Raw genomic sequence first — 23947 nt, forward strand, 5'->3', positions numbered from 1 at the left:
TTGTTACGTACACAAATTGTTTACTATCCAACATTTTATTTTGCTTGTTGAGTTTCAACACAGAAGACGGTCCATGATAGTACTTGTAAAAAATTTTGACATGCAGAATTTTAAAATGAAAAAACTTGCTTATAGTAATCGGGTACTAATTTATAAAAATATAGTATAGTGATTGTTTTTAGTAAATATACTATCTACTCATGTCTTTAAATAAATAAATAAATAAATAAATAAATAAATAAATAAAGGGTCTTTAGTAAACTGAAATCTTAGCAGCCTAAATTGAAGAAGGCCTATAAGAAAGGCGTGATCCTAGTCCACTTTATTACGTCCTTCTAATATATTTTACAGTAAACAGGTCTACTGTATTTGATTTTGCACAACAGCAAAGCATATACAGAGGCCGTTCTTCCTTTTTTCTTTCTCCAAACTCGCACTTGAAGTACTAAAAATAACCCATCCAAAAACGAAAAAAAAAAAAAAGATTAAGTTAGTTTTATTTTTTAAATAAAAAAAAAAAAAAACACTTTATTGTTTTACTTAATTTAATTGTAAAATATCCCGTGTACAAAAGGTGTTTTTCGGAGCGAGGGGTGGGCTTCTCGAATGTGCAGCCGTCATAGAGGGATAAATATGGAAGCTTGTCTTGCGCAATGAATGAAGCCAGGCATGCCACAGAGCGCCCATGGGGGCCTAAACCCGGCCAGTACAGACGTGCAGACCTGCATGCCATTTGCAGAAATGTAAGATTTGTTGACAAAAGTATGTTAGAGTTTTTGAGCAAAATAAGTGAGAATATCTGCCCCCGGAGGTAGAAGTGACCAACAATTTAGTATTTTTTTTTTAATGTGTCCGAGGAGTTAGTCTCTGGCATCACTGAAAAACATAAAATATATAGATTGGATAGATTGACTTTAATTAAAATAAATAAAGAAAGAATGAATACAAGTAACATACACTAAACTATACTGAAAGATCGCCTTTTAAAAACAAATGAACATCAACTGAAAACAAACATAATAAAGAAAACACAAAAACATGAAATTACCTATGGCGTTTCAAAGAGTCCTCCGATTGAAAGTGTACAGCCCCGTTACTGAACGAACAAGTGGAGATACCGAGGGTGTGCGTGGAGGGTTCAAAAAAAAAAAAGTAACATCGATGTCATGGGTCAAAAAATAGCCGGGGGGGTTTGTTCGAGATCTTGTAAATTATGCAAAGGTGTTTTATGACCCTGCTTTACAAAGACAGGAAACGTCCTCAATAGTTCAAAGTGGTGTCGGCACCCCTATTCAACTGTTCTGGAGGCTGCCTGACCCGATGCCCCAGACGTGTCAAACATAAACAGAAGAGCCAATACAAGGAATCTATTAACTAATCTCATTTAACAGGAAGCTTTCTGTTTTAAAACAGCTAGTTTAGAGATATGCTGATTTTCTTTATACATTCCGTGGTTAACCTTGAAATGATTCCCTTTGTAAAGGGTATTTTGTATCTTCTTTATGCAATATGCTTTGTTGTTCTCATTCATACTGTTTGTAAATGCCCAGTCATTCTACAGGGTAATGTATGCTTGGTTTAATCTTTCTTCTTTTATAACATATCTATGATAATTTGACAGCAAAAATCTTAATCTGACAGAAAATAAACAATTCCAAAATAAATGAGGCCCAAATAACTTCTGTAGAGAATTATTTTTCTATCCACATGTATGAAATATACCACAAAGGTGTTTGATAAGATTTTCAGGTATTTTAAGAATGTCATTTCGTTTCAAGATCTAAAATTATGTTAAATAGTGAAAATACTTAGTTAAATACAGTAAAATCTTGAACATTATAACATACAGGCAATATCATGTTAAGTTAGATCATATAAAGTGTATCATAAAAAGACAACCATATCAATTTGCAGCTGCCTATCCACCCAGTAAAATCAGAAACACGGTACTAAAAACATGTTTTTTTACATTGTCTGTCTATTTGTGATTGTAAAACAATTTCTGACCTCCATTCAATCAAATCAGAGATAAGTGTCCATAGTTCTGTCGCTGCTTACATCTAAACTACAATATTTGTAACAAACTTGAACACTGTCTACAATTATAGACTATACTAAAACAGCAGACATGTATTTATTTGTATATTTATTAATTTCATCGCTTTGTAAATGTTTTCATCTTAACTGTAATTATTAAAGAATTGAGTTTACACACAAACAGCTGACATAGAAAGATTTTCATTTATTTTCTGTTTTAGAACTTTAATTTGAAAATAATTAGAGAACCTGTATACAGTAGATAGAAAGATCCCGTATTCGAATATCGGCCAACATCCTTGTGAGAACAGACCATGCATTACCCTTGAGCAAGGTACTTTACTTAGATTGCTCCAGTAAAAACCCAACTGTATAAATGGGTAATTGTATGTAAAATAATGTGATATCTTGTAACAATTGGAAGTCGTCCTGGATAAGGGCGTCTGCTAAGAAATAAATAATAAAAAAAATAAATAATTACACAGTGAACAGCCCACCCCAAGTCTACCTCCCTGAAAAAAGAACAGACTCAATAGACTTGTCACAGTTAGATAAGGTTTTTTTCAGTGTAATAAGTTTAAAATATTACATATTGATTAAGAAGCCTTTATGTAAGATGTATTCTTCTGAAGGATAGTAGTTAAGACTATTATTTAAGAAAAAATTCTTACTAAGTTATAAAAACTGTTTTTTTTACCTTTTCTTCTCTAGGGCTGCTTTTTTCTTTTTGGTCAAAAGACAGGGTCTGTTCACCATGTTTCCCATAACCCTGCTGCTTGGTGAAAAAACAGACTCTCTTCCTTCTTTCTCTATAATTTCTTACTAGTCCTGAGAAACCCCAAAATATATTCAGTTTTAACAAAAAAAGATGACCCTTACTCCTAAGCACGTATTATTTGGTCTTAAAATAACCGTATTAAGTCAAAGAATGTAGTGGTCAAATTTTTTAGAGTTCTCTGTAATGTTAATAGAAACCATTATGCAAATACAGGTGCATCATGGGTAGCCCTAAAACCTTTACAATTCAGCCTGTGCTAACCTTTATTGGATTCAAAAACAACTTTAAATCGTTTTTTAGAATACGTTGTAATAGTAAAATCAACCATTAGATAGAAACATGTGTATTATGGAATGGACACAGTTACCTGGAAATCCAACATAAATGTAGGGCCCCCAGCACATTAGATGGATGCTGTTGTGGGTTAAATTTCAGTGCAATATGTGTATAATATACTGATGATGAAACTCTTTCATATGTTTATGGACTCTGTTTGTTAATAACCCCGGTTATTGTTACGGAGGGTCTTGAACATAGTAAAAAAAAATAAAAAATACAACGCAACTTGCTTTCTCTTTTTTTCTTTCTGTCTTTTCTTTGTGATAGTCTATAAACTAGGGCTACAACAGACACTATTTTTAGAGAGGGCTATTTTTGATGGATGTCTGGTTAATGTCAGAAAAAAGGGATGGACCATAAATCACTCCAAGCGTGGGGGGGAAAGGGGCCATAAATCACTCCAAGCGTGGGGGAAAGGGGTGGGGTATAAGGGCCATAAATCACTCCAAGCGTGGGGGGGGAAGGGGCCATAAATCACTCCAAGCGTGGGGGGGGGGGAAGGGGCCATAAATCACTCCAAGCGTGGGGGGGGAAAGGGGCCATAAATCACTCCAAGCGTGGGGAGGGAAAGGGGCCATAAATCACTCCAAGCGTGGGGGGGGAAAGGGGTGGGATATAAGGGCCATAAATCACTCCAAGCGTGGGGAGGGAAAGGGGCCATAAATCACTCCAAGCGTGGGGGGGGAAAGGGGTGGGGTATAAGAGCCATAAATCACTCCAAGCGTGGGGAGGGAAAGGGGCCATAAATCACTCCAAGCGTGGGGGTGGAAAGGGGTGGGGTATAAGAGCCATAAATCACTCCAAGCGTGGGGAGGGAAAGGGGCCATAAATCACTCCAAGCGTGGGGGGGGAAAGGGGTGGGGTATAGAGCCATAAATCACTCCAAGCGTGGGGAGGGAAAGGGGCCATAAATCACTCCAAGCGTTGGGGGGGGGGGAAAGGGGCCATAAATCACTCCAAGCGTGGGGGGAAAGGGGCCATAAATCACTCCAAGCGTGGGGGGAAAGGGGCCATAAATCACTCCAAGCGTGGGGGGGGGGGAAGGGGTGGGGTATAAGAGCCATAAATCACTCCAAGCGTGGGGAGGGAAAGGGGCCATAAATCACTCCAAGCGTGGGGGGGGGGGGGGGGGAAGGGGCCATAAATCACTCCAAGCGTGGGGGGGGGGGGAAAGGGGCCATAAATCACTCCAAGCGTGAGGGGGAAAGGGGCCATAAATCACTCCAAGCGTGGGGGGGGAAAGGGGCCATAAATCACTCCAAGCGTGGGGGGGAAAGGGGCCATAAATCACTCCAAGCGTGGGGGGGGAAAGGGGCCATAAATCACTCCAAGCGTGGGGGGGAAAGGGGCCATAAATCACTCCAAGCGTGGGGGGGGAAAGGGGCCATAAATCACTCCAAGCGTGGGGGGGAAAGGGGCCATAAATCACTCCAAGCGTGGGGGAAAGGGGTGGGATATAAGGGCCATAAATCACTCCAAGCGTGGGGGGAAGGGGTGGGGCTTAAGGGTCATAAATCAATCATATGCGTGGAAAGGGGCGGGGCTTGAGGTCATAAATCAATAAGTGATTTAGGCGATAATCGATTTATTAGACTTAATATATATATTTATTAAGCCTAATAAATCATTTATCGTCTTGTTTTTGCATTTATAGGTTACAGTAATTTATACAGTATATGCAAAAACAATAATATATTAATACAGAAAAGTTTTTAAAATAATTACCTTGTATAAAGTAGCTAGACCTTGGTGATTAATAATATTAAATTAAATTAATAATGACAAGCAATTTATTAATGTACCCTCTTGCTGCTGCTTTTACTGTCTTTTCCAACCGTTATAGGAGAGTGACAGGATGGAGAGGCTTTATCTTGAAAATAAAAAGCCGGTTCTGCCATTGAAATGCGGAAGTAGCATTCACCGGAAGTTACGCCGAAACTGAAATTGTTGCTAGCTTCACAGAGATGTCAGCACCTTTGTGTATAAAAAAACGACAATAGAGTTGAGCCAGTGTCATCTTACTTAAAAGGCACTCAAGCTGAAATCGTAATTTAAAGTAGGCTACAAACGTGGCAGCGGACTGTCTCTCTTTAGCGCACACACAAGAACTTGCAGACTTGATAGAACTGGGTTGAGAATTTAAAAAGAAAGCATTTTATGGGATTTTTAACTAGAGGTACCGGGAATATGACTCTGTACGCCCAGAGGTTCCGGGGCTGAGTCCCGGCACAAATTAAGCACTGCCGGGCTTACACTGCACGATTTTTGCCGATCGCTGACAAGGTGAGGAGTCGGCGACTAATCTCTTAAAATATGGGACAAAATGGTCGATAAGTGTGAGAGGGTCTACGATGCCCCGTTAATGGCTTCTCTGATCTCCCGACGCTCTTCCGACACACCGACAAATTTCTAACAAACGTTGGCCCCCGACAAAAGCAATTTGTGAAATGTGTGAGGGGCTACGGGCCGATTTCTTGACGAATGCTGTCAGTAGCCAATAGGACAAGCTCACAACGATGGCGACAAAGGGAAAAGTTGTGCCCCGCAAGGTGTGGAGCCTCGAAATTGAGGAAAGGATGGTGGAGATGTGACAGGAACACCCGTGTCTCTTTGACAATTATGCAAGACCTAAATAAAGAAAATGAAAAGAAACTATCCATATCCATACAGAAGATAATATAAAGACACGCTGGAGAAACCTGCCTACAACATTCCAGCGAGAGCACAAAAAAAGTTGTTGCTGGGAAAAAATCTGGAGCTGGATCTGACACTGTCTATACATCTAAATTGAGGTTTTATGAGAAACTCTTAATTCTCCGTGATTGTGGAGAACCCTGCTGCAGAATAGACAACCTGCCATCTGATGCCCTTCTCTGCTCCTCCAGTGATAACATGCCATCACTGGAGCACTCATCCCCAGCACCTTCAGAAGACTAGATACAAGATAGGCCAAAAAAAAAGGGGGGGAGGGGAGGGGGGCAATACAGCCAGTAAAGCAGAACAAGCAATGGAAGTGGCTTTAAAATATTTAAGCCATCAAGAAAAACCTCGCCAACATCTTGAAGGCTTCCTAAAATATTTGGCAGAATGTATAAATAGCTTACCCCCTGGAAAGAAAACTAATTGATCTTGTACATAGTGTGGTCGAAGAATAGTAAAATTCACACATACCACTGAAATAAAACAACAAATAAATAAAACAATTAGATCTTGTAACATAAATTACAGCAGTCTTCAAACTGCCTGAACAAGGCACTTGATTTGTAAATATGTATTAGACTTTTTTGTGTTTGTTTTTGTTACTGTTCAATGTTTTTGCTTCAAAAATGGTTATACAAAAATAAACACATTGCAGAAAGAAATGTCAGTTTGAAAGGGCCTCCGTTGTATTCTTTTGTAATAACAAGAAAAATTAAGATAAATCTGAGATTGTAGCAATAGCCAATAATAATAACAACAACTAGGTGGTAACTTTACAAGTACAGTTGTGGGGCTTACTTTAGGGAAAGTGGTCAATTTCAGTTGTTTATAAAAAGTTAGAGAAAATTTAGTTGGTGCGGTTACTAAAACAGGTGTAACTCTTGATTGGTAAAAGTTATTTCTGTTTTGATTTCATATTTGAATAGCAGAGAAGTAGAGGAAGATGTCATACCCTCTAACTTTTTGTCTTACTGTAGCAGGGCGATTGCCCTGCACGTGTGTATTTAGTGTTGATATCATTTGTATGGGGAAATGGGTTTATTTTGTGTCGTTTTGGGAGTTGATTTGTTTGATTGAATTATTGTTTACAGACGGACGCTCGATTGAGACTTGCTGCCTGCTAGGCTTGGTTGAAGGGAAGGGCAGCAGGTGATTGGCTGGGCTGGACCTCAATCAGCAGGTGGGCGGGTCTTGATCGAGTGTCCGTCAGGTTAAAAACATCCGCGGGAGATGGTTCAGGGCTGCTGCAAGGCCTGCCGTTTTCACGGCACCTTTGATTTATAGTTTGTGGTATTGTGTTTTATTTTGCACTTTTTGTACAGCTTGATGTACTAGTCCTCTGTGCGTTACCATCGCTGGTAACGTCACATGACCATCTTTATTTTACTTTCGTTTTCTGTTTGTTTGTGAATAAAACCTGCGCGCCTGTACCGGCGTTTTCAACAACACCACGTCTGTCTCTCTGTATGTTTGAACAGCGGCTACCCACACGCGTGACACGAGGAAGACCCTGTCACACTTACTTATTGGGAAAGTGGTCAAAGTAGCTGATTGGTATCAGAGTTACATTATTTACTGTAAATAGAATGTTGGAAGTCTGTGGGTTTTTGAAAAATGGGGAGCTTTAGAATGTTGAAAAAAGTCCCATTAAATTGAATGAAGATGGACAAAAACAGGACAAAAAGCTTAATAGTTTAAAAAGTATAAAATATATCAAAAAGTTGTATACAAGCACACTATTCCAGACCGGTCTACACGTTTAAAGTTTGAACGGCATTTCTAGCTTAAACGGTGCAAGAGGAGTAGCATGCTAAAGAAGAAGGTCGAAGATTTAAAGGGGACTCTTGCTTCGCAAGCCCCACTAATAATAAATATATATTAATATTAATTATAAACAGAACATAGACATGCATATTAATAATGATAAACAGAACAGAAGACATGCAAAATCAAAGTATACTATATACAGTTTTCATAACTTTAGCCTAATTGCGTAACACAAACAAGCAGAAAATGAAATGTATGCATATGCTGCATATTATCTAAACTGAAATGGCACAATTCTGCCAGCTGACTGCTCAACTGGTCTTGAAGTATTTTTTATAATTGTAGCGAGGGCTAGGCTGGGTTTAAAATATAATTTATGGTAGCCATTTAAGCCACTGAAGGCACTACCTTCAGATTAAGTTAAAGATTTTAGGTTGTTAGCACCAGGTTCTTTTATTTGGGCCAGAGGATACGGTCTTGACCAAGTACAACACAAACACATAATAAAAATGCCAAGGATGTAAAATAAATCACATTTATTTAAAACACAACTTCATTTCAATTCTCATATTGCACAAACTAGTGCGGTCTGTTAGTTACAGTGTTTCAGCCAAATACTTCAATACGATACATTGTTTCAAGGGTTCAGTCATTCTTTCTCAGGCATTACACTGTTACATAGTTTTATATGCAGCAACTCATTTTAGAGCAAGCATACATGGTTTCATTTCTCTCTCGTATTCAGACACATACACACGACAGGAGGTTCCCAAATTAAACAGACATAAAAATGAAACAAACAGCGCTCAACATAAAAATGAAAACAAAAAAGGCAGGCTTGCCCTTGGAGTCAAGGATGGCAGCGGATATTTTGTTTCAAAACCAAGTTCCTCAGAAAAAGGCTGCTACAGACATCTCACCACTATGGATACCCCAAATGCACAACATCTCGCAAACGGGTGCTTTCCAACTCGGCGAGTACATTGCCTCTTAAATCACTCAGTTGATTCTCCGCTCCAACCGTGACTCCCAGGGTGAGTCTAACACACAAAGGGAAACCTTGTGAATCTTTTCCCGGGCAGCTTTTAAAAGAAAGAAAAAGGAAGTTACGACATAAAATCAAAAATCACCCAATCACCTGAGGACTACCACTGTCTGGAGAACAAGCTTTTCCCACTACATACCCACTGCTGAATCATTTTAAAAGAAAATACATAATTGCAAAACACACGGGGGAGGACATAAATACACAAAAATAAGGTGCTCAGTTCTAAATCATACAATGCGAATGTAAAAATAATAAACTAATGTGCAAAACAGAAATATTTATAAGTGAAAATTTAAAATAAATCCAGCCTGTTACATATTCATTTCTGATTTATTTGGCTAATGCAGATGAATGTGGGTCGTGCATTGTTGAAAGATAAACTAGGCCTTCAGGCTCCTCCCTCCAAGATTCATTGGTCATTTCTCCTGTTCCTGTGTCTTCATGATCAAGTAGACCATGTGGTGTGTACAGCTGTCGTAAAATCATCTGTGTACGCATTGTAAAAGGATTAGACCCACTCGGGTTCGTTGCCCCTTTAAGAATGCGACCCAGACACGAGAAATGGATTTTTCCAGCGCTCACGCGCTATTTTTTTTAATAAACACAACAGAAAACAAAGTACACAAAATAAACACCTAGCTCTTCTGAGCCTTAACTACACACGCAGGAACCTAACTATCACAGGACGGCTAAGCCGTTTCCCTGTTCCATCAAAAACTCAACCACACAGGTTTGCACGATACCTTTTCTCGAGACTGCCAGGAAGCAGAGCACTCCTTTCTGCCTCCTTCCATTCAGCAGCCTCGAGCAGACTGCCTGCTCTCTTTTTAAACCCCGCACCTGGGCCTAATTTCCAATAACGCCCAGGTGCGGATGATGAATAATAATAAAACAATTAAACAATTGAACAAAACAATAAAGCAATCCAAATCAAAACAGAGCATTTCTATAGCAGGGAGGTTTTAACCCCCTCCCTGCTGTTTCTCATAACCCGCTATTTTACACATCCCCCCCCTTGTCTTTACAAGACACAGGCCACGAGACGACCACCTCCTCCCCTAAAACATAACCACCCACCCTCAAGTCCATAAATGTCCCTTCTTGCCCTCTTCCACGGGCAGGCTTGAGGGTGGATCGGTCCACGTCCCGGCTCAGCCAGGTAAGGACCGCGCACCGGCGACAAGGGGACCCAACGGTTCGACAGGGGCGACCGGAGCGTAGACCGTGGCACTGGAGGATGCAGCAGTGGGCAGAGATCTTCCCCTGGGAACCGGCGCAGTGATGTCCGATCACCCAGGGGAAGCGAAGCAGCGAACAGGGGGAGCGACAGCGACGTCTGGCAGCAGCCCAGCGACGTCTGGGTGCTCGGGAAGAGCGGAGCAGGGACCCAGGGGAAAAGCTGTGGCCAGTGCTGCACACTCCTGGGCTCAAGGTCCAGCGCAGGAAGGTCCGGGAAGACCGGCCGGGTGTCCTGGAGCAAGGGGTGAGGGACTGGACGCAGCGGTGCCGGATTGGACCGTAGGGGCGGTGGTCGGGGCTGTGGTGGAGGTATACTTTTCCCCTCCCCCCTGGGCTCCGGAAGCGGCGGCTCCTCCCCTCTGGGCTCCGGAAGCGGCGGCTCCTCCCCTCTGGGCTCCGGAAGCGGCGGCTCCTCCCCTCTGGGCTCCGGAAGCGGCGGCTCCTCCCCTCTGGGCTCCGGAAGCGGCGGCTCCTCCCCTCTGGGCTCCGGAAGCGGCGGCTCCTCCCCTCTGGGCTCCGGAAGCGGCGGCTCCTCCCCTCTGGGCTCCGGAAGCGGCGGCTCCTCCCCTCTGGGCTCCGGAAGCGGCGGCTCCTCCCCTCTGGGCTCTGGCAGCGGCGGCTCCTCCTCTCTGGGTTCTGGCAGCGGCGGCTCCTCCTCTCTGGGTTCTGGCAGCGGCAGCTCCTCCCCCTCTGGCTCGGGAGGCTGCGGAGCTCCGCTAGCCTGCTCCCATTCTTGGAGCAGCAGCTCCAATTCTGTTGGCTCCCTTCTCTTCACTGGGGCCAACCCCATCTCACTCTCCCATCTCTCCAGCTGCTCTCTCTGAGCAACAGCATTTCTATTGATCTGCTCGATCAAGTCCCATAAATCCATCTTCTCTGGGTCTTAGGGGCGCCCACACTCTCTGCCACCAAATGTAAAAGGATTAGACCCACTCGGGTTCGTTGCCCCTTTAAGAATGCGACCCAGACACGAGAAATGGATTTTTCCAGCGCTCACGCGCTATTTTTTTTAATAAACACAACAGAAAACAAAGTACACAAAATAAACACCTAGCTCTTCTGAGCCTTAACTACACACGCAGGAACCTAACTATCACAGGACGGCTAAGCCGTTTCCCTGTTCCATCAAAAACTCAACCACACAGGTTTGCACGATACCTTTTCTCGAGACTGCCAGGAAGCAGAGCACTCCTTTCTGCCTCCTTCCATTCAGCAGCCTCGAGCAGACTGCCTGCTCTCTTTTTAAACCCCGCACCTGGGCCTAATTTCCAATAACGCCCAGGTGCGGATGATGAATAATAATAAAACAATTAAACAATTGAACAAAACAATAAAGCAATCCAAATCAAAACAGAGCATTTCTATAGCAGGGAGGTTTTAACCCCCTCCCTGCTGTTTCTCATAACCCGCTATTTTACAGCATATAATTATGCACAGGCAGCTTGGGTAAGGACAAGAACCTTAGAAGGTTCTGGGGGATAGGCTTTCTATATAACCACCAGCGGTTTGCCAAAATACCAAAAGCAATTTCAACACAACGCCTAGCCCTTGAAAGTCGGTAGTTAAAAATGTGCATACTTTCATTTAATTGGTTTCTTGGATAAGGTTAGGTTTGAGTCCAAAAGCCTCTTCAGCAACAATCACAAATGGCACTTTTGCATCCCTTCCAGGCAGGTTTTTTGATGCTGGGATATTGAGTGTGTTGTAAGCAAGTGCTTAGTCCAAGCTGCATTTTGCCCACACGCCCCCATCACTTACTCTTCTATTTGTTCCAATGTCAATGTCAATACATTTTAAATCAGCATCAACAAGTGCCATCAAAACCAATTAGTTTGTTCCCTTATAACTGAAATAATGGGATCCTGCGTTCGGTGGTGGTTCAGTGGTTATGTGTTTTCCATCCAAGGCACAGACACATTGTGGAAGATTCTAGATTTCTTCTAATTTTTGTGCCACAGCTACCCATTCTTCCACTGAAGAACAAACTTTTAGGTAGTTTTTTTAAGGCTCTCATATAAAGCTTGGGATTTCGCTGTCACAATGCGAGAGAGGCTAGGTCGGCTGACCCTAAAAGTATATTGCAGTGGTGAAAAAGATTCTCCAAGAAGATGGGGAGACTTTCATCCTGGAGATATTGCTTCCCTGGGTATCTTTCTTTTGAATTTTCTTCCCAACAGACAACTAAATGTAGCCTCATCCATGCAGAGCCAACTGTGGTAGCTTGGTGGGTCTTCTTCAGCCAACTCTCTCAGCAAGCATCTATAGCATCCTCTACTTCGTCGCCGTAACAGCCAATCCCTGGTCCACACTTGCTTTCGCTTCTTTTTTTTTTTTTTTTTTGGCCTGGTAGCACACAATAACATTAGTAATAATAATAATAATAATAATAATAATAATAATAATGAAGACTGAAGAAGAATAGTAGTAATAATAATAAAAATGACCTTTCAATGGGCAAAACAGCAGCATATGGGACTTCTTCCATTTTTTTTACCTTCGCCTTCTCCTGTAACATTTCTTCTAATTGGTTGAATAATTGTTCAAGAAGCATGTTGTTCCAATCTCTATTGCAGCGATGGTGAACCTATGGCACGCGTGCCCAGAGTGACACGCAGAGTCGTATTTGTTGGCACACCAAGTGAGCAGTTATCTGCTTTTTTTGCACGCCCTCCGAGTGGCACTTTGTAAAGCCAGTCAGTTTGATTTGCAAGGACGGCCCTGCCCAAAGTAACTGAGCAGTGCAAACTGTAGCCATTATTATCTACACGTTCATGGTCGGCTGTTTATGCTTCTGAGCTGCTTTATTCAAGTACCCTGGGAACAGAAAGCTGATCAAAAACAGTAAGTCTGTCCCATGGAGGATCAAATGTAATCGTGGTCAGCTATGGATGTGTCAGCAGGACACGCGGTGAGAAAGATCGTTAGCCTGATGCTTGTAGCATTTTACTGACCGTCATCTCCTGTACTAAATGGAGAAATGGCCACAATCTTTCATACTTTACACTCGGAGTCGGGGGGTCTGCGAGCCTAAAATAGGTTGAAATTACATAACCAAGCACTTTCGGCTTATGTCTTTTCTAAAAAGATGTGCAACTTTTCGCACACTTGTTAATGTGCAGTGCAAGGTCTTTTGCAGGTGTCACTGGCGGCAACACGTGTATTTGTGCATTGAACTTTAAAGCAAATGTCCCACGCTGTTTTGATTGTCAAACCTTTCCCTTGTCATAAATACCGAAAATAAATTTCACTGTCACACTCGTATCTCAAACTATGTATTCTTTGTTTGATACACTTTTTTAAAAAAATACTATTTTAATCTGCAAACTATGGGGAAATGCAGGTTTAAATTCTGACAGGTCATACTGTGGTATGTTACCCCTCTTCTCAAAAAACAAACGTCTCAAAATAAATTATGCCTCTGATATGTAGAGTACATTTTGTCTTTAAGGTAGTTTGACACCACAGAATGTTTTGTCTAATAAGTGTTATCTGCTACTCGTCTTTTAAATAGTTATTTTACAAAATGTAAAAGCTGTAGATATGTTTTATGTAAGTAAATATACAGTTGAAATAAATGACGGTACAGCGGGAATGGCTGCCACTGTGCAATTGCTAACAAAAAAACGAAACAGTTATGGCCAGGGTTACTGGTGCAGCGCGCCAATTGAGCAAATGTCTTATATTTATTGTATGATTGTGGCAAAGTGGTGATTCGTAGCAGGTGTGGTGCGGATGCAGTAATCCCAAGAACAAACAGTCAACGAAGTACGGGTGAAATGGTTAATTTAATGATTATTAATCCAATGGTCTGATGACCAGCCAGCAAATAATAATGAACAGGCAATACACAACAATGTGTATTGCACAGTAATCAAAAGGGCTGCAGTCCCGTAAATAATAAGCACAGTACGAAACACACACACGATCGCAAGTCCAAAGTGAGTGCTCTCAGTGCTTGTGCTGAAGTACAATATAATACGTGCTATACTTGTGAACAAGTGTTGATAACAATGTTAATCGTGACTACTGCAATGTTGATCCGGTTTTGTATATCAACTCCTATCAAAAAATAATAATAAATACAAATAAATACAATAAAATAAAATAAAAACGAGAGAGAAATAAACTTTCTACATTGCCAGGAATATTACAATGTTGCTTCCAAAATCAATTTTGAAAAAGCACACGTTTTTCTTGTTTTCTTATTTCTAATTGTTTTAAAGGTGTTGCTATAATCATCTCTATTTTAAATCAAACACAATTTAGAGTAGAATTTGACAACTTCATTTTATGAATATATCTTCCAAAAACTACTAAGAAATTAAAGATATACACAAACTTCTGTTCAATGTTTGTTAAAATAAAGCAAAGTATCAGCACCACCAAAATGTACATTTATATCCAACTTCCCTAAAGTAAAATGCTGCGTATCATTACAGCAGACTGTACACATTTCTAGCGCTGACAGATAATGACGCCTTTCCCTGGCCGTGAATGATGACGCTAAAGTGTGTTCCACTCTTGGAAGTGATCACTTTGAAGGGAAGTAGGGTGTAGGGGCGAGGTTTTGAAATGGAACACAGCCAGAGACTCGCCGCCTTCCAGATTGACCAACTCCCTGACCCGGGAAAGAACTGTCAGTCCAGCCCGTCGAAAGAACTCTGTCATCGCTGCTTAGCGCCCTCACAGGTCGGGAGGGAGATTTACAACCAGAACTCATTATATTTCTGTCACAATGATGCACTGTGATTGTTGTTTTTACTGATGTTTAGCATTATAATTCTTAAACTTAATGCGTCATGTTATTTATGTATTTTACTGTAGTTTAGCAATATAATATTCAAACTATGTATTTATTGTATGATGCACTGTTATTCTTTTACATGCTGTGAAGTGCTTTGAGATGATGTTCCATTATGAAAGGCGCTATATAAAATTAAGATTGATTGATCTTACTTGAATAAGGATTAAAGAGTCTCATTGTCCAAAATATAGAGGGGCATATGCAAAAGTTGATGGGTCCCAGTGAGATGCACTATCACTATTGCTTTTTATGTCTGTAAATTTACAAAAAAATATAATATAATCTGTGAGCAAAAATGGATTTAGGGACAGAAAGAACATGCATATTCATGCATATTCATAATTATTCATTTTTTGTCTGAATTTGATCAGTCTTGCTGCCTCACTTTGCCTCCCACTGGTCTGCAGCGAAGTAGTCTTCCACTGCCTTCTACCACAGCCACGCTCCCCGGCTGCAGTCTCCAGCAAGAACAGCATGTGAGTGTAGATTAGAATGTGCTTAGGGACAGGGAATTGGGAATGTAAGGGAACTGCTTAGAACAGATTGCGAGTTCTCAGGGACAAGAGGAAATTATGGGAGGTGAGGGGAGACCAGCATTAAGTGCCCAGTGAAGTACAAAGGGGAACAGGAGTGGGATGGGGTTGAAGAGAGAGAGAGTGTATGTTTGGCCATTTTTTGTTAGGTATGGCACCCAACAAATATCTCCAATAGTGGGATAGCTGTTCATGCTGAAAGCTGCTGTTGTATACAGACCTCTTCTGGGGAGATAGTAAGACAACCTGTTTCAGCGTGCTCCTGAAGAAAAAATTCTCATCAGTTAACTGAAAAGTGAAGTGAAGGTTAAGAAAATGAGCACAATCAAAAAAGCTAAACTTCAGACAGATAGTGGTAGATCCTTCCAGGAGGGTTGGACAGAAACATTTGGAATGGTTGACAGTAAAGGGAAAGCGCTGTGTGTTATTTGTAATGAAAGTGTTGTTTATCGAACCTCAAGTGTAAAACACCATTTTGACAACAACCACAAAAATATTACAGATCTTAATGAGAGTGAAAGGAAATAATTCCTTCAAAGGGCATTGAGGAGGTATCAAAACCAGTAATTATCTTAAAAAAACAAACCATTTGGTGGCTACAAGCTTCAAATTATCTCATTGCATTGCAAAGCATGGTAAACCCTTGTCAGATGGTGAATAATATGGCTAGTGCTGGTTCTTTATTTCATGACTTCCCTAACAAGGATCAAATTGTGCAGCACATCACAGATATGCCACTCAGTAGAAATACTGTCAAAGACTGGAGAGATTTGTGACCTGTTTAGATTAAATAAGGCTGAAAACTATCCACAACTCACTGATATTGTGTGGCTTAACAACCTTATGTTTTTCACTGACTTCACCTAACATTTTAATGACGTGAACCAAAAATTGCTGGGTTTTGGCAAAACAGCTGAAAGCATGTTTGGGGATGTCAGTGCTTTTGAAAGAAAGTTAGAGGTGTTTTAAAGAGACATTGATTGTGTACAGCTCAAATACTTCCCAAACCTGAAAACACATTTGCAGAAATCTGCACACTTTTCCCAGTAATCTGCAAGAAGTTTACCACCAGTTTTCCAAAATCGTGGGGGCTTCAAGTGAAGCATTTGCAGCCAGGTTTATTCAGTTCCGCAACATGGAGGCAACACTGTCTTTCATGAGCAGTCCTGACACAGCCATGTTTGACCAGCTGAATATTTCCCAGTTGGAATGGCTGGGACTTGAACGTTTGGAAATGGAATTGTTGGAATTTCAAGAAAGTGCAGTGTGGAAAAGAAAATTCACTGATCTGCATGTAACATTAAAGCAGATTGAGTGTCACAGAGTAGATGGGGTAAAAGCAGAAAGTGCAGAAAATGAGATATTGAAAGTATGGAATTCTTTGCCAAATTCTTTCAAAGCAATGAAAACCTTTGGAACTTCACTTCTAACTTTTTTTGGCTCATCATATTTTTGTGAGCAGCTTTTTTTTTTCTGGCATGAATTTGATCAAATCAGACATGCGCAACAGGTTGATAGATGACATGAGTGCTGCATGTGTTGCTCTAAAAATGACTGACTATGAACCACGGGTTAAAAAAATGTCAGCGGATATTCAGCAGCAGAAGTCCCATTAGTCATAGGAATGTAAATATTATTCCTCCACACCTGCTCTCCAGACAACAAAGGAGGGAGGGGGGTTCAGGGTTTGGGGAGGCTGCGAAGGGATGAGGGCGGATGGAGGGGTTCTGTCCTAGTTCATGTAATGTTCTTGATTATTTTGTATTGTAGATTGCTGTTTTTTTGGTATGTTTGCTTAATAAAAACTTAAGGAAAGTAAATATTGTTTTAAAAAGTTACCATTTAGCTGCCGTATACCCTTTTACACCCCTAATTAATCATTGGCACACTTGGCACTTAGTGACGTATATTTAAAAAAAAAAAAATCCAACTTTGGGCACAAAAAAGGTTTGCCATCCCAGCTCTATTGTCATTGGCTAATATGGCAGCAGTGTGGAGTAGTGGTTAGGGCTCTGGACTCTTGACCAGAGGGTTGTGGGTTCAATCCCCAGTGGGGGACACTGCTGTTGTATCCTTGAGCAAGGTACTTTACCTACATTGCTCCAGTAAAAACCCAACTGTATAAATGGGTAATTGTATGTAATAATAATTAAATAATGTGATATCTGTATAATGTATAATGTGATATGTTGTAATAATTGTAAGTCGCCCTGGATAAGGGCGTCTGCTAAGAAATAAATAATAATAATAATAATAAAAATTATTTTTCAGTTGACCATTGCTTTACCTGGTTGCCCTAGTTGCTCATACCAGTCCAGTTGCTGCCAACAGTTGCCAGCAACGATTGCCCCAAAAGTTGCCAGTGCATCATGGCCTTAACAGCTGTGTGATTTCAATAGTGTACATTACAGTACAGTCATGTATTTGATCACATAAGGTAATTTACATTCGGGGGGCGTGGTTAATATATTCCGACCAATCAGGTTGAACTAAGGGCGGGCTGTAGGTAAGTGATTGATCTCCCTGTTTTGTCCAATCAGTGCTAGAGCCTGGTTAGATTTACTGGTCAATCTGAAAGTCTTTGGACATTGTCTGCAGTTTCGATGACTGGCGACAGTGACAACCAATGAGGAGGCGCAGACTCCGCCAAGCAGCCAATGGTAGCGCGGTTCCGGGCGGCTGGTGTATGAGCGGGGGCAGTGCTGAGCGGCGGAAAATGGCGCCCAGCTCGAACTCTGATCGAGAAGGAAATAAACCAAAACAGGCGAAAAAACCCAAGCAGCACCTCATAAAACTACTCAACAAGGGGCAGGTAACGAGAAATGCTGTCGGGCAGGGCCCACAAGACTAAAAGAGGGGCTGAGGGCCTTTAAATTTGACGGGGTGATAAACGTCACAAGACTATACATTGTACTGCTCCTTGCCTAGTACGTATTGCAATGTCTGTAACGAAGAGATTACTGTGTAAACATTATATTTTATAGGTAATTATTTTTAGAAACAAATAAATATATAGATAAATAATAATAGAAATCGGGATTGCACATCTTAAAATATTAAATAAAATAAAAAAAAAATTTTAAAGAGCAAATTTACTACTAAAGCAAAAGTTTCTGTATTTGTTAACACGACAACGTCCACATACTTATGAGGGTGGTGATAATGTAAAGTACCGTGATATTATTACAGTTACTCATATTCTTTTGATTTTGTAACTAAACAAAGATGTCCATGTGAATTTGAAGCGACTACTAAACTGAATAGTTCGCTGTTAGCCTTTAATCAATAGTGATTTACGCTTTCTAATACATTATGAATGTGACACGAATTAAATTAATCTGTACAGTTGGCCTCCTTGGCATTTGAGTCATACGTAGGCTATGTTCAATTGCTATTGACCGGTTACGCGTACTATATATATATATATATATATATATATATAGCCAACGTGTAAACCTTTAAAAAATTGTCCTCACGAATGGTTAAAGAAAGGACATTTTTGTATTTATTTATTGTATTTATATTAAACTATTGTTAAAATAGAACAAATATTTGTTCATGTACAGACTTGTAAGACGGATTGCTCATTAGAGTATTTTTAAAGAGGACACAATGATCTGTTCAGGGATACAAGTTATTTAGTGAACAAGTAATCTGAGTGAAGTTATCCGACAACAAACTCCCCATCCCCAGTTACTGCTTTCTAAATAAAACAGAACATTTCGGGGTACCATTCTGTTTGTGTGATGTCTTGCTCATTATAATATTATATAGCTTTTTTTAAGAGGATACGATTATCTATTCAGGAATACCTAGATATTTGAGTAAATAAAGGGTTTGAGATTTAAAATAGCAATGCAATCCCCACCCCTGGTCTTGCTGTAAATACCGGGCTCTAAATTGGAAACAAAAAGGTTCAATACATTTGAGGGCACGCCAGTAAACTTAAGTCAATGCCAAAGTGTAGGATGTGTAATTTTGCTTAGAATTCACATATAAAGCTAATTATTGGCCACAGAAAGAAACAACACAGTTTAACTGAATAATAACTAACTCTAATTATTCAGAAAATGCAGGTTTTTTTTTTAAACCAACAGCCTAGATTAGAGACTGTGAGGACATGCTCCCTGCGCTGAAGTCTTTTATCACTAACCTATGGGACCGTTTGTGTTTAATAGCATATATTCTACTCAGTTTAACATAAACTAAACTCAGAATATCTAGTTCCCGCATGCAACATAACAGTCGCTGTGTTGCTTTATGGATGAACTGAAAAAACAAAAACATATTTTTATCATATGATGGACAAATAATGATGATAAACACTGTAGTACAGTGTAGAACAGTATTTCCTACTGTTTTGGTTTTGTTGTGGTAAAAATAAGGAAAATAAAATAAGGCAATTGAAATGTATTCAAGTTAGTGTAATGTTATTTTTGTTATTGTTTAGGAACAATAAATTCGGGACCAGTGAGTATTTCAAAGTTAGGTTTACATTTACAAAATTAAGAATTAATGTAAAATATTAAAAATGAATAAAACACCATCAGTATTACAATTAATAAGATAACAATAAATGAAAAATACTTACTGCTAATTGGTTAAACTATCCTGTTAGAATTAAGCTTGCTTTGCAGTAGTGAATTATAATAATATTTATTTTTAATATAGCACCTTTCACAATAAAAAATGCAGCAAAGCCCTTCACATGAATAAAAACATTCACAAATATTAATAAAATGATGCAAGAAAAGCCAACAAAAACAAAAGAAACACATAGAACAGTAAAACAAGGCAAGCCCAGCATGCACTAGGAAACGTGTTTCCAGATGCAATGTTTCGTTGTGTAGGCTGGCTGTTTCCATGTGTCCAGAAACCAGGAAACATGTTTCCCAGAGTAGACCTGGGTTCTTCTTTGAGAAACGTTTTTAGGAAACATTTTGCCTTTGGCCAATCAGGAGAGACTGAGCGTGAGTTCATCGGTTATGCGACTTTGCAAGATGGCGACTTCTACAGACTTCTGCAGTCTATGAATGCCTACATTAGTACAATGTTTACTATGTAATAATTTCTGTTTAGCCTAGCAGTAGTTAACATAATGTTATGTAACATAAAAAGTGCAGTTTATTTGAAATATTTAAGTTATACTTAATGATACATTTAATTCGTGTTGTATTTACCTGTCATGCATTTATTTAAAGGAGAAGGGAAACGACGGGACTTTGTGTGTTAAAATGAGTCATCAAGTGCTAAAGATAACATTTCCTAGGCAAAACATAATTGTATTTATCATATAACACAATAAAATACACAACCGGCACTTAAATTTTGATGTATTCCGCCATATTGACAGAGTTGTCTTGTGATTCCGCCCTATTGACAGTAGTTTTCTCATGATGTCACTGGTTGGAGTGCTCACTGGCTCTTCAAGCAACCAAATATGATTCTCGAGTCTCGTCATTCACAAATTCACACACACACACACACACACACAAAATAAACAAACAAACAATTAAACGTACAACTGACCAACTCCGGACGTGATATCTTGCTTTATTTATTTATTTATTTATTTATTTATTTATTTATTCTTTTCAGCTGGAATGTACTGACGTGTACATCTTTATGGAGGTCAGGATCAGAAATCGAATTTACAACGTTATCTCATGACAAAGCATAGTTCGTTTTCTCCATCCTGTCTTGATGGAGTTTTACTTTTTTTTTTTATTAAGTGTTGAGAATTCTGCCCTACTTTCAAATCTAAGGGATACTAAATAATCTGAAAACTAAATTTACCATTTTTTTCTTGGATTAAAAATGTAGATAATTTAAAATTAGTAATTTGTTGTCATTGTTTAATTATACTGCTGTGAAATGAATACCTGTTGTTGAAACATGGATCACAGCAATGGCTGCAGCCAGCTTAGCCAAGTGTGGCATGGTTTTCTTGTGAACTCTCATAACTTGCTGCAGCACCTGATTAGTGGTCAGGGTGTTGTACTCTGTCAGCAGGAGGGTGGACAGCACTCTGTACTCACTGAACATGTCCTCTGCTGTCACTTCTGTGCTGTAGCAGTCAGTGAGTAACTGGGAACAAAATATACAAGGTGCAAATTCAAAGAAAGATAATGTATATTTTTAAATGTTCATCCTCCAGTCTATGAAAATGTTGTTTTAGAAATTCATGCCCATCAAAAGGTAAATAAACAATAATAAATAAATGGTACACAGGACCAAAGGGAAAAAAAGTTTGCAACAACTGAGTTAATCATAGAACTGTTAAAAAATCCAAGACATATAATACACTATAATATTTTACTTCCTGTCGATGGGTGTGATCTTCGTCTGCCTCATCAGGGTTGAAGATATTGAAGGCAGACATAATTAGGTTGTCAAGAAATTGGTCCTGGAGATTCCTTATGACATTGTCCAGGAATGGTCTTTAGATCTAAAATTTTGAATTGGCGTCATTAGTGCGCGATAATGATTGCCAATAATAGCATGAGAATCTGGGGTTTAACCTGCATGAAAACACCGCCATATAGTTTGCTTACTTGCACCAGGAAGTTCTCAAATTCCACATGACTAAAAAAAGATGTCTGCCACCTCCTTCACATCTTCTTCCAGGAACCTCTGCAGACCCTGAAGATGTTCCCCAGGCTTCTCCTGCAATTTCTTCATCCCTTCCAAAGTAGCATCAACATTGAGATCAATATGGCTAAAGTCAGTGTCCTGTTTCTGTTATAACAAAACTGCTGTTAATGTCTTTGTACATCATTTATTGAAACTCAAAGTGAGGTTATAATTAGGGGTCTACTTAAATCGCGGTAAATGTACGTATTTTTCACGGGTATTTTGTGGAATAAAATTAGGATTTCGAGGACATTTCGCAGACCTGTTTAAACATTAAATAAACTTAAGTAGACAGTATTTCAGAACACTATAAAGCCTAAAAATAGTGGTACATGCTTCCTTACTAAAACGGAGTGCTGGCATTTGTTAAAGGCGAGTATGCAGCATCCCCCTGCAGTTGACTTGCCCATACATTGAGACTGCACGTTCTGCATCCACTGAATTGGTTGGAAGTGTAAGGCAAAGCTTTGCCAAGTTATACAGATGTGGAAATCGATTAGAAACAGCCCAAAAACTCAGTTACACGAGGGCATTTGGCATACTTTAATGTCAATGTATGCAGTACGTTCGTTGTCATGTTATTTGTCCCATCCAATAATTTATTTTATTGTTACCGAGTCAAAACAAAGAAGACGTGGCTATTCAGGTCTAAAATTCAAACTGTAAGCAGCAGGTTGAAGCAAGGTGGCTGTGCTGGATCGTTTTAGTATTTATTTAACTTGCAGACAGGAATACTTTTTGTCTGGGCTGACTTTCCAGTTTGGTTTCTGAAAGCTGTTTATTTTACGTTCTGTTCAGCAGCCTCTGTAGTAGCCTTTTGTTTAATGTGTGACTCTGAAGCTAAATAGCGATCGATCGTATTTTCTCCAAATATACATTAAGATATGGAAAACAATGACTTCGGTCTGCATGTACAGTTTCTTTGGGAAATATCTTTAAACGATCATCAGCCGAAATATACTTTGCTTTTTTGTCGTCCATTTCTACTATTTTACCTCCAATGCTGAAAACTAGATTTTAGCAACGTAAATCAAAACAATGCAGCACCAACTTTGTCCCACCCCTTACAGCACAGTACTACAGATCACATAAAAGCAGTACAGACGCACTGATAGGCTGATTAAAACTTTGTCATTTGAATAGTAAACAAGAATGTTAACTGCTTTGGATAATTTATTTTGTAAATGTTACTTGTGGACGTTTTTTGTTTGTTTGTTTGTTTTTTGCTTAAGTGCAATGCACACGGGACAGCGAAGGAATAAAAAAGGGCTATCTGCAGAAGGAAGACACGTAGTTTGTGTTGTGCAGTAGTTCATTTAAACAAGGTTTCTTTTTTTTCCCTCTCCGTACTTGTTTGTATTCATTGGCCCCTAAGAGGTGAATTTCGCGGTGACCCCTCAATTTCACGATTTCCGCAAAATCGCGATTTAGGTAGGTCCCTAGTTTTATAATCAAACTCAAACTAAAGGATAATTTTTTGAAACAGCCTGGACAACTTGGCAAAGGGTGGCAGAACATCACACATCATGAGAAGTGTTGCGCAGAACTTGAATGTCTTGAGAAACAGGGCAAGTCCAAGTGCAGCAGCCTCATGCCTCTGTGCAGCCTCACGCTTCAGGCTCATAACCACTGCTGCAAATGTACGTCGCAGAGCAGCTACTGCAAAATTGTGGGACAGCCACCGCACATCTTTGGCTTCTTTCAATTTCATACAGTCATCCTTGGAGTTGACAATGTTCTGTTCAAGTAAAGTAAAAAGCACAAAATAAATTTGTCCTGCAGACTACTGAGCCATCTCAGTTAGTCTAAATCCCTGAATTTACAATTATTCACTTATGAAAAGAAAATTTAATATAAATGACCCATTACTGATAGCATAGACTAGATGACAAAATGTATTATTTAAATAATGTGAACCTGAATTTCCTTCAGCCCAGAGGTGCGCACAGGAATTCCAGTAGGAAGTTTTCACCTAGAAAAATGTTAAATTCAGATAACTCATTATTGCGAATGAACTGAATTTCTATCCAGTAAATCAGCTTTTTGCTAAACTTATCTCATTGCTGTCA

At 39.7% G+C, this 23947-nt stretch overlaps 1 protein-coding gene across 2 annotated transcripts in view; it reads left to right on the forward strand.

The window, feature by feature from the left end:
* Nucleotides 1-17845: 17845 nt before the first annotated feature.
* The window catches only part of LOC117966885 (DDB1- and CUL4-associated factor 15-like), a 58982-nt gene continuing 52880 nt past the window's right edge, over nucleotides 17846-23947 (forward strand). For both annotated transcript variants that reach the window (XM_059006822.1, XM_059006823.1), the window contains exon 1: nucleotides 17846-18057. In XM_059006822.1, the coding sequence (XP_058862805.1) occupies nucleotides 17872-18057 (186 nt within the window). In that variant the 5' untranslated portion in view covers nucleotides 17846-17871. The remainder of the gene's footprint in view (nucleotides 18058-23947) is intronic.

The sequence above is a fragment of the Acipenser ruthenus genome, chromosome 34, assembly GCF_902713425.1.
Source record: "Acipenser ruthenus chromosome 34, fAciRut3.2 maternal haplotype, whole genome shotgun sequence".
Classification (NCBI taxonomy): Eukaryota; Metazoa; Chordata; class Actinopteri; order Acipenseriformes; family Acipenseridae; genus Acipenser; species Acipenser ruthenus.